The sequence below is a fragment of the Gavialis gangeticus genome, unplaced genomic scaffold, assembly GCF_001723915.1.
Source record: "Gavialis gangeticus isolate Ggan-Ray unplaced genomic scaffold, GavGan_comp1, whole genome shotgun sequence".
Classification (NCBI taxonomy): domain Eukaryota; kingdom Metazoa; phylum Chordata; order Crocodylia; family Gavialidae; genus Gavialis; species Gavialis gangeticus.
Window position 1 is genome coordinate 341,191 of NW_017729022.1, and position 11,734 is coordinate 352,924.

General features: G+C 43.7%; 1 protein-coding gene across 1 annotated transcript in view; it reads left to right on the top strand.

Annotated features, from left to right (window-relative positions):
- The window catches only part of CTTNBP2 (cortactin binding protein 2), a 171,791-nt gene that overhangs the window by 103,320 nt on the left and 56,737 nt on the right, over positions 1-11,734 (top strand). The window contains exon 9 of the mRNA XM_019515765.1: positions 5,827-5,977. Within this exon, the coding sequence (XP_019371310.1) occupies positions 5,827-5,977 (151 nt within the window). The remainder of the gene's footprint in view (positions 1-5,826; positions 5,978-11,734) is intronic.

Genomic DNA, 11,734 nt, shown 5'->3' on the forward strand with positions numbered 1-11,734 from the left:
ATAACTGGGGAGGGAGGGAGGGAGTGAATAGTGGGGAGCAGGGGAGGGAACAGAGAGGTTGCCTGCTCCCTCCCTCGCAGTGTGTCAGCACCTGCAGCAGGCTGTTAAAGCCCTGGATGGCTGCTGCTTGCCTGCCAGGGCTGTGCTGCCTGCCTTTCCCCTCCCTCTCCCTCCTGTGCTGCGGCAGCTGGCCCCAGAAAGTTGTGCCCCAGTGGCTGCAGTCCCTCGCTGACTGCTGCCCCCTGGGGTTTCCTGGGCTATACTGCCTGGCAGGACTGATTTGGCCTCCAGTTCCCCGTGCTGCTCAGGGCAGGTGGGTGCAGCCTCTCCTCCATGGCTGGGCAGGGCAGGGCAGGTGCCAGCCCAGGACTAGATACTCCTTCTCTCCCCCCTTCCCCCCCCCCAAACTTCACAAAGCCACAAGCTGGAGCACAGTGCCACCATGCCTATCCCCATCCCTGCACCTGACCAATTGTTTAACCTGTTGTAATTACAACAGACTGAACAAATATTTATTTAATTGGTGTTTAGATCCCTCACTGGACTCGAGGTAGATTTTGGGGAGGCCCACTCGCCATCTTTTCCCAGTTGGACATTGAATCATTGATGAATACTCTTTCTGCACAGTTATCCAGCCAGTTAGGTAGCCACCTCATAATAGTTTAATTTAAACTGTTCCCTTAGTTTACTTTTAAGACTGTTTTAGGAGAGTATGGTGAAGGATTTACTATAAAGTTGAGGTATACTGCATCCACTGCTCTTCCTCGTCCATAAAACCCATCATCTTGTTGTATAAGGAAATGAGGTTGGCAAGACCTCGTTGGCTGTTCTTGGTTACCTTGTTATCTTCTGGGTGCTTGAGACAGATTCCTTGATGACATGTTCCAGAATCTTTCCAAGTGTTGCGTTTAGACTTACTGACCTGTAATTCCCTACATCCTCCTCCTTTCCTTTAAAAAAAAAAAAAATGGAAATCAGATGGACATGGTTCCAGTTTTCTGGAATGTTATCTGATTTCCATGAATTGTCAAGAGTCAGCTTTTTGGTGGACAAATTGTATTATCGGTCACCTAAGGAGTTATAGTTTGTGTTGATACTGATTTATTCCAGTGGTAGAAGACAACAATGTCTATGTGTGGTTTTTTTTAAATAAAAAAGTCTGTGGTTTTTTTTAAACTTTATTTACGTTTTCTAATGGAAACACTGCAGAGCTTCACAGCTGTTTGTTTTTCAATAGTTGCTGCTTTGTAGGACTGCAAACAGCCAGTGATTTTGTCAGAGAAACAGAAATTGCCAAATATTTGGAGACAGGGCTGTAAGAGTTGGTCTGTATTGTCTCCTGCTGCACCTAGGAATGCTGCCAAGAAAAACACACTGCCTGCTTGCTCCCATTCTGTGTCAGCTCCTAGAAATGAGGTGATGTGGCCACTTCAGAGTGGTGCTGACTCTGCTCCTCATGTTGCTTCCCAGCTTCCTGTCTTGGGCTTGTTTATTAGCAGCATGTTCAGTGCTGCTTTAATTACCCTACATTGCCTCACATCTGGGAGTTTCTATTCCCAGAATAGGAGAACAGTTCTCCCAGGAGAACAGGAAATTCTCCACAGAATTTCCTGGCTTGGCCTAGAGCCAGTGTAGGCATATCTTAAATGGGAATGGTCAAAACATAAATGTTCCTCTGTTAATCATAGCCAACCAATACTTAAACCCCATGTTTAACTAGACTCCAAAGTGAGGGGGAGTTTGCTAGGGAGCTTGCCTGGAAACTTTCCTTCACTATAAGCAGGCTAGCAGGGAAAAGGGAACCTTTCAGGATCAAGGAGCAGCAAACAGGCCAGCTTGCAGGGGAGTTTGGTAGGGAAGGTCTGCTTGGAAAGAAGAGCAGGAAGAGAGAGGTTGCGGATTAAGAGACCCAGAGAAATAACTGGAAGACATTGCAATACCAGAGCCATTGCCAGTTCTTCCTCTGCTTGCACCTCTGAGTTGTCTGTGTAGGTTGAACTGCTCACTGTCGAGCCTTCCACCCAGGTCCTGGTTTGGTGCTGTCGAGACTGCAGTTTCCAGTGACAACCAGGTGGGGGAGTGCTTGTGATGTGAGTGATGCCTTGTGGTGGTGTCCCTCAGGGACCAGGCAAGAGAGCTACAGGAGGAAGTGGCAAGGCTCTGAAGCATCCTCTGCCATGAGGACATCATCCATTCAGTTCTAGAGGAGACTTCTAGGACTGCAGAGGAAGGACTGCCAGAGGCAGTGCTAGAGAAAGAAGAGGGCATGGATTCCAAGGAAGGTGGATGCTGAAAGCTTGTGATCTTTGACCCCAAGCAGAGATCTCCACCTGCAGTAATTTTCCTGGAGAACAGATATGGAGCCCTTCCCATTGGTGGAGGCCAGGCTGGGCATCCCTAAGGTTGGGAGCATTGAGAGCACTGCCACTAAGAGGAAACAATGGGTGCGTGGTTGGAGGGTTCTTTTTGTGGCAGGTGGAGGAATCCCATGCTGCTCATCCATGTGGGCACCAGTAAAACTGAGCAAATCAAAAGTGATTATAGGGCTCTGGGTGGAAGGGTGAAGGGGGCAAGGGCTCATGTGGTGTCCTCTTCGATCTGTCCAGTCAAGGGGAAGGGCCCAGCCAGAAGCAGATGCATCCTGAAGATCAGTGCATGGCTGTTTAGATGGTGTTGCCAGCAGGGATTTGGCTTCATTGACCAGGGGATGTTGTTCAAAGAAGGACTGCTAAGAAGAGACAGATCCAGCTGACAGAGGGAAGAGCATCTTTGTAGACAGGCTCACTAGCTTGGTGAGGAGGGCTTTAAACTAGGTTTGCTGGGGAATGGAGATCAAAGCCCTAAGGTAAGTGGGGAAGCAGGTGACCTGAAGAAAACACAAACAGGAGTGGGCAACAGGCAAGGCTTTTAGTCTTACTGAGGAAGTAGAGCAATAGGCTAATTACCTCATGAATGCATAGAGCCTGGGAAACTATCAGGAAGAATTGGAAGTCCTTGCATAGTCACAGAACTATGACATGATTGGAATAACAGATCTGGTGTGGGCTCTCTTACATGATTGGAGCACTGTCATGGATAAACATAAGCTGTTTAAGAAGGACAGGCAGGGGAGAAAAGGAGGAGGAGTTGCACTGTACGTAAAAGAGTTATATGATTGCTCAGAGCTCCAGTATGAAACTGGAGATAGGTCTGTTGAAAGTCTTGGTTAGGGTTAGAATGGAGAGCAAAAAGGGTGATGTCGTGGTGCGTGTGTGCTATAGCCCACCAGACCAGGAAGATGAAGTGGATGAGGCTTTCTTCAAACAGCTAGTGGAAGTTTCCCGATCACAGACCCTTGTTTTCATGGGGGACTTCACTCACTCTGATATCTGCTGGGAGGGCAATATAGCAGTGCACAGGGAATCCAGGACATTTTTGAAGACTACTGGGGACAACTTCCTGGTGCAAGTGTTGGAGAAGCCAACTAGGGGCTGTGCTCTTGACCTGCTGCTCACAAGCAGGGAAGAACTGGTGGGGCATGTAGAAGTAGACAGCAACTTGGGCAGCAGAAACCACAAGATAACTGAGTTCAGGATCCTAAGGAAAGGAAGAAAAGAGACTAGTAGAGTCAGGGCCTTGGACTTCAGAAAAGCACACTTTGACTCTGCTGGGGGACTGATGGGCAGGATCCCCTGGGAGGCTAGTCTGAGAAGGAAAGGAGTCTAGGAGAGCTGGTTGTACATTACAAAAAAAAAAAAACCCTTATCAAGGGTGCAGGAACAAACCATCCCAATACACAGAAAGGCTAGTAAGTATGGCAGAAGACCAGTTTGGTTTAGCAGGGAACTCTTCAGTGAGCTAAAAACAAAAAGAAAGCTTAGAGGAAGTTGAAACTTGGATAAACGACTAGGGGGGAAGGAGTATACAAGTATTGCTCAGGCATTCAGAGATGAAATCAGGAAAAGCAAAGCACAATTGGAGTTGCAGCTAGCAAGGAATATGAAGGATAACAAGAAGGGCTTCTCCAAGTATGTCAGCAACAGGAGGAAGATCAGAGAAAGTGTGGGTCCCTTACTGAATGGGGGAGGCAACCTAGTGACAGATGATGTAGAAAAGGCTGAAGTACTCAATGGCTTTTTTACCTCAGTCTTCACAGGCAAGGTCAGCTCCCAAACTACTGCACCTGCCACCACAATTTGGGGAAAAAGGTGAGCAGCTAACAGGTTCATAGCCAAGTAGTGAAAGAGCAGGTTAGGGACTATTTAGAAAGATGGATGTGTACAAATCCATGGGGCTGGACATGCACCCAAGGGTGCTGAGGGAGTTGACTGATGTGATTGCAGCCACTGGCCATTTATCTCTGAAAACTTGTGGTGATTGGGAGAGGTCCCAGATGACTAGAAAAGGGCAAATATAGTCCCTATCTTTCAAAAAGGGAAGAAGGAAGATCTGGGGAACTACAGACTGGTCAGCTTCATCTCAGTCCCTGGAAAAATCATGGAGTAGGTCCTAAAGGAATCCATTTCTAGGCACTTGGAGGAGAAGGTGATTAGGAACAGTCATCATAGATTCACCAGGAGCAAGTCATGTCTGGCCAACTTCTATGATTAGATGACTGGCTCCATAGATGCAGGGAAAGCAGTGGACATGATATACCTTGATTTTAGCAAGGCTTTTGATATGGTCTCCCACAATATTCTCGCCAGCAGGCTAAGGAAATAGAGGTTGGATGAATGATCTGTAAGGTGGATAGAAACCTGGCTGGATTGTCTGGCTCAGAGGGTAGTAGTCAATGGCTTGATGTCTGGTTGGTAGCTGATATGAAGCAGAGTGCCACAGGGTTTGGTCCTGGGGTTGGTTTTGTTAAATATCAACAACCTGGAAGATGGTATAGAGTGCACCCTCAGCAAGTTTTCAGATAACAACAAGCTGTGGGGAGTAACAGATACACTGGGAGGGTAGGGCTAGGATTCAGAGAAACCTCGACAAATTGGAGGTTTGGACCAAAAGAAATCTCATGAGGGTTGATAAGGACAAGTCCTGCATATTAGATAGAGCAATCCAATGCCCTGGTACAGACTGGGGACTAACTGGCTAAGCAGCAGCTCTGCAGAAAAGACTTTGGGGCTACAGTGGACAATAAACTGAATATGAACCAACAGTGTGCCTTGTTGCCAAGAAAGCTCACAACGTGCATACATTAGTTGGAGCATTGCCAGCAGATCAAGGGAAGTGATTCTTCCCTTCTATTCAGCACTGGAGGTCACATCTGGAGTTCCAAATCCAATTTTGGGCCCCCCACTACAGAAAGGATGTCAATAAATTACAAGGAGTCCAGCGGAAGGCCACAAAAATGATTAGGGGGTTAGGGTACTTGACTATTGAGGAGAGGCTGGGAGAACTGTGATTATTTAGTCTAGAAAAGAGAAGACTGAGTGGGGATTTAACAGCAACCTTCAACTACCTGAAATGGGGTTCAAAAGAGGATGGAGCTAGACTGTTCTCAGTGGTGTCAGATGACAGAACAAGGAGCAGTGCTCTCAAGTTGCATCAAGGGAAGTTTAGGTTAAATATTAGGAAAAATTTTCTCACTAGGATGGTAGTAAAGTACTGGAATAGGTTACCCAGAGATATTGTGGAATCTCTATCTTTTGAGGTTTTTAAGACCAAGCTAGAGCTTTGGCTGGGATGATATAATTGGAAATGGTTCTACTTTGAGCAGGGGATTGGACTAGATGACTTGCTGAGAACCCTTTCAATCCTAATTTTCTATGATTCTATACACCTCCTATTAAGTCATCTAAATATTTTTTCATTATATTGTCCCTTTTGTGTTTCCATTTATAGGTGTGCAGAATTATTAATTATGTACCAGGCTGATGTTAATTATGCTGCTGAAAGAGGACAGACACCTCTCTACCTGGCCTGTAGAAATGGAAATAATGAATGCATCAAACTCTTGCTGGAAGCTGGAGCAGATCGAAGTGTGAAAACCACTGTAAGTTTAAAAAAATATATTAAGCTACAGTATGACTATAGAGCTGAATAACTACAAAATTAAGAATGTTTCACATGGAATTCTTCAGTCATCTTTAGCATCCAGTATATTTAAGACTTTTGAAATGACTTTTCCATATTGCTTCATGCCACTGTTTTCTTCTTCTTTAGGCTGCATATTTTCCCTAAAGAAGTCACTTAACTGTACATTAAGCCTTACAAATCTTAAATTCACTGTGCAGCTTCTTGCCTACCGTGTTCTTGGATAGGACTATAGAGACAGAGATGAACCCATCCACTTAACATGCTTTCTGTTGCAGTGTAATACCTCCAATGCAAGGCTTTTGGATGTTTTATCTGATAGCAGATCATTGTTGTCCTTGCAGAAAGCATGTTTTTGAGAAAGACAGTAAGAGAAATTCTTTTAGATAGACAATTAACACAAAAGAAAAAAGATGCTAAAATGAAAGTCTGTGCCAATATGAGATGGACAGCTTTTAAATGAAAAGATAGGCATCCCCATGTTTAGATGTGACTGACTATTGCTTAAAAATGTGAATGCTGATGTATGTAGGATTTGGGCTGTTCAGAAATACTAGTATGTAGGTAGGTTTGAATATATTGCAACCTTTAAAATACATTCTGGTTCCTGATTATTTTTATGGTGAGTATTTTTGTAGAAAGTTAACTTAATTGGTTTTGAAATCAAAGGAAGCAGTGATGCAAAAAAACCCACCAGGCAACAAGTTGCTTTATGGCAGCATGCAGCAGGGCATGTTATTAATTGCATCTCTGATTCACATTCATGGAATGGAGATAATCCAAAGAATTTGAACCCCCAATATCACTACTGAAAACCTTGCCCACTCCCTTCAGAGTGCTCCCCATTTACTCAGTATTGCATTTGTGCTGCCATTGGAAAAATGTATAGAATGTGTTCCCACCTCTGTGGGAACTGCTTCCCTACTTAGTGTCCCAGGTAGTCAAGTCTGTGAACCCAGCCCTTTCAGGTAAACAGTCATTGTTAAAACAGCCCTGAAGCACTCTTTGTTGTAAGGGGTGTATGAAAATAGCCATTGTGTTCTGTTCTTGGGGGGAGCATGAAAGGGTGGAAGGTTCCTTGTGTTGTGTTCTTTGTGCCATGTAGTCAAGCCCCATTATGAAGGGGTGGTGATAATTGAGCAAATAATAATTTAAAAGTTACATTTTGAGAGCAAAAACTGCAACACCTTAAATAGTAAACTTTTTTTCTATTTTTTCAATCTATTTCAAGGTGTTTCTCCCTTTAAAATTATTTCTCTGTGGCTGTCTATTTTAAAGAGGTAATGTTTTAGCCTTATTTTGCTAATAGTGACTACATTATAAAAGAGAAAATTATGGAAAAGTTGAATCAAATGAGCACAAGTCTGAGTCATTTTCATTCAGTGTTAAGGATAAATAGCAACAGGTTGGTAGCTAGGATCTTTGATTTCAAAAGGAAAGTCTGAAAAATTAAGGGAGGTAGATAATAAAATCAATTGGACTTAGGAGCTTAAGAGTGAAGGAGGCTTAGAATTTCAATAAGTAAAGGTGTAAAAGTTTTGATACCATTTTTGGTGTTAAGGAGTATACAGAAAGCTGTTAGAGGAAGCAAGGTTAAAAAAACAAACAAACTTGTCAGTCTAATTGGATGTCTTCAAAACATCCTCAGATAGATAGCAATAGCATATGTAGGGGACACCAGCCCCTGGCGCTGACTTGGTAAGGGTGCCAAAATAATCCCCTTCCCCATGGAGTCTGCACCCCAGCAGCAAGAGCAGCCTCACAGCATTGTTCTGGCAGCAGTCTGAGCTGCTATTGCTGCTGCTATCCAGAGTGGGTACAGCACGTGGCAGTAGCCAAAGCTGGGCACTATTTTTTATAAGACTTCTGTGCCCCGCTCCCTACAGTGTTTGCCCAAATTGCAAACCTGGCTTGTTACACCAAAAATAGACACATACAGATAGAACAGATGAGTAAGATAGGGTGTAAGCAGAGAGCCTACAAAAGGTATATCTTGGTGGCCAAAAGGTGCAAAGATAGCGAGAACTGCCAGTGGTCAAGCTGAGGTAGACCTTCTGAGACAATTTAAACAAATAGCAAAAGTTTATTTACCCATAACAATAATAATAATAATAATAATAATAAAACCACCAGAAGCATGACTCTGTTGTTGAAGGGAAAGAGATTGAATGAGGCCTTAAAAGTAAATAAATAATGTGGTTTTCAGAGTAATGACGGTACTAAACATAGGAGCAAAGGTAGGATGGGTAACTAAAATGAGAGAATGGAAATAATAAAAAAGGAAGCGGAAACAAAACTTGGAGAGTTTAATGTATTCAAATCTAGGGGACTTAATAATTTCCACCATAAAATACTGAAAGAATTGCCACATGAAATGGTAAATTGTATAGCAAAGATTTTAAATAAATCTGTTAAATTGACAGGAATGATACTGTGTGACTGAAGAATAACAAATGTAGCACCTTTTTTTACAAAAGAAAAAAATGGTTGGACTATTCCTTATCATAAACCCTTAGTTTAGGCTTCGTAGTATGCAATGTTTAAAATAAATTTGAAGGTAAATGTTAATTAAGATATGGAGGATGAGATGGACAATAGGATGAAATGCAGTCTTGATTTTACAAAAGTTACATTACATCCAAGTAACACAATATCTATCTTTGATAAGAGAACTTTCCCTAAACAAAGGAAATTTATAAAGCATTTGACACAGTGCCACAAAGGGCATCATTAGTTAAAATGGGAATTTATACAATAATTGTAAGATGGGCAAGAAACTGGCTAGCAGAAATCTAACAATGGGTTGCATTGAAAAGTGAGCTACCAGGCCAAAGGCGGTTCCTGGTAAAGTTCCTAAGGAACAGTGTTGGGACCCCTGTTTAATGTTTTTCAGTAATAATCTTGGCACAAAAAGACTGCAAGAGAAGAGTGCAATTTGTACTCTTAGTAATGACAAGAAGTTTCTAGGCAGGCATGGAAGTCAGTGTTATACAGAAAGCCTTGCATGACCACAAGAACTGGGGTGAAATTCCATTGTACAGTAAAATCTTTGTTATCCAGCATTCTACAAGCCGTAATACTCTATTCACTGGAATTTCTGTCCAGCCAGCCGTACACAAGGGAGGGGGGAAAGCTCTCACACGGCAGCCGCCACTGCCACCCACCCCCCTGCACTGCCGCTACTCCACATGCAGCCACCATCACCCCCCTGCTCCGCGTGTGGCTGCCACCACCTTCTCCCCCTCCGCTTCATCTTATCTGCCTCAGATAACTGGAATTTTTACATAACCGGCATCTGGCATTCCCCCTCATGCCAGATAACAGGGATTTTACTGTACCAAGTCCTGTCAGTAACAGGATCTTTTGCTATAAACTAGGAGTTTATCAATTGGAAATGACTGAGGAGGTGAAAGATCTGGGTGCATTGGTCACTTACAGGATGATTATGAGCCACTGATGAGATGTTCTAAGGCATCAACCCATGGGTCGCAACCCAAAAGTGAGTCACAAGAATACTTGAAAGGGTTTTGAATAGTTGTAGAAAAACATGGTAAAATGTGGGTTTCCTCTTGCAGGCTGGCAGCCTTCTAGCCTGCAAGGAGCTGCTTGGGGCAGTGGGAGGCAGAGGGGCACTCAGGCACTTGCACACACATTTGGCCGGCATACACCCAGGCATGGTAGCTGGATGCAGGCCACTCTACGGGGAGCAGGGGTTGGAGGGCCAGAGTTCAGGGGTTGTCTGGGAGGCTGTGGGGTGCTTGCCAGTGCTGGAGGAAGGTGTCCGGGTGCTGGGGCTGTGGCAAGGCAGCGGGGAGGCACCTGCCCCTCCAGCAGGGGAAGAGGGTGAGGGGGCCCTTCAGGGGTGGCAAGGGGCTGTATGGCCTGGCTGGTGCTACCAGGGCTGGTGCTCATGCTCCCAGGGGCCAGGTGTCCAGGAGACGCTGTCCAGGGTGGAGGGCAGTGGCCAAGCCCCCAGCACAGTGCAGAAGCCCCAGCCCAGGGCAGGGGCTGCCACAGGCCTCCCCTCCTGCTCCCTCCAGCCTGTGCCAGGGCAGGACTCTGTCTGCAATGCCCACACAAGCTGGAGCTGCCACAGGTATCGTGCTCTGACTCAGGCTAAATGTGGACAGCTGGGAGCCCCCTCCAGTGGGGGTTGTGGGTCGGGAGTGAGGGGTACTATCTTGGCTGGGAGGGGCTGTGGCTTGGGAGTAAGGGCTACTGGCAGGGCCAGGGAGCTGTGGCTTGGGAGTGAGGGGCACCAGCAGGGCCAGAGGACTGCAGGTCAGAAGTGGGGACCACCGGCAATTTACATTGTGCAAATTGCACAATGATAAGTGTCACTTGGGAGTAATGGAGTGCCAAATGTTGATATTTATGTTAATGTTTTCCTGTTGATGTTAATTTCTGTCTTTAAAATTAAGTCTGTTCATCTGCTTTAACTTGTAGTGTGTTATAAGTATTTTGGGGCCAAAAGACTTCTGTGTTTTCTACTTTAACTACTTACTGGGTCAGGACTGGCCATCAATGTTTACAAATGGGTCCTGGTACAAAAGTGGTTGAGAACCACTGCTGTATGGAAGGCAGACACACTCCTGGAATGTTTCTGATGAAGTATTTCCAAGAGAATGAGAGAGAGAAGTATTAGTACCATTGTACAATGCACTGGGAAAACTATGTGGAATATTATGTGCAATTCTAGTTGTCCATGTTCAAGAAAAAATAATTTCAACTGCGATATGTGCAGATGAGTGGTACTAGGATAATCGGGATTTGAAAGCCTGTCTTATGAGAGAAGATGAGAATGGTTAGGCTTATTTTACCTAACAAAATAAAAGGAGATGGATACAGTTTCTTTCAATATATCCAAGGGAAGTATCAAGAAAGAAGAGGAGGTTCTTAAACTGAATCAGAAACAAGTGGATATGAATAAATTTAGGCTGGAAATTAGAAGATTTTTAGGAATTAAATAGGGAAGTTCTGGAACAGCCTTGTAATGGGAATATTTGGGCAAACTGCCTAACTAGTTTTGAGAAGTAATTTAAGAGGGTCATGAAAGGAATAATATGAAATTATTGCTGTTATAGCAGTGAATTGGATTCCACATGCTTTCCAAAACCATTTTCCTAATCAAGTAAAATCTGAATATCAAGTATTCCTAGAATTTGAAATGTGTTTCTTCAGAAGAAATTGCTGTAGGACCTGGGTGAAAATTTAATTGGGTGTGAAACCAATAGAATAACCCTGAGTTTCATTGAAGTATGTGTTTTGCTTTGGTTTTTTGTTTTCCTGCTAAACAAAGGAGATTGGAAAACTGACCATGCTAATATACTATTTGTTACCTACAATGGTTAGGAAGCTTGTCTAGCTATCACAAAGATTTGAATTAAATTAGAAGAAAACATTGGAGAGCTAAATTCAGACTATTATCTATTTGCCTTGTTTGCCTTTTAAAACGAGAAGAATTGAAAATGAAAACTGCTTCCTAAAGTAGCTGCACTGGCTTTCCTTATACCTGTGCAGACAGAAGCCAACTTTTGTACATGGAAAAAAGTGATTGTATAAAATAAAATAAGTAAATAACGAGATCAGTAATCTGACAAGGGTCCAGTAACAGATTTGTATATTAACTTTGTAAATAATGGAGTTTTTCATCATAATTTACTGCAAATTTACATCATAATGCAAAACATTTTTGCAGAGATTTTCGTGGCTTCTG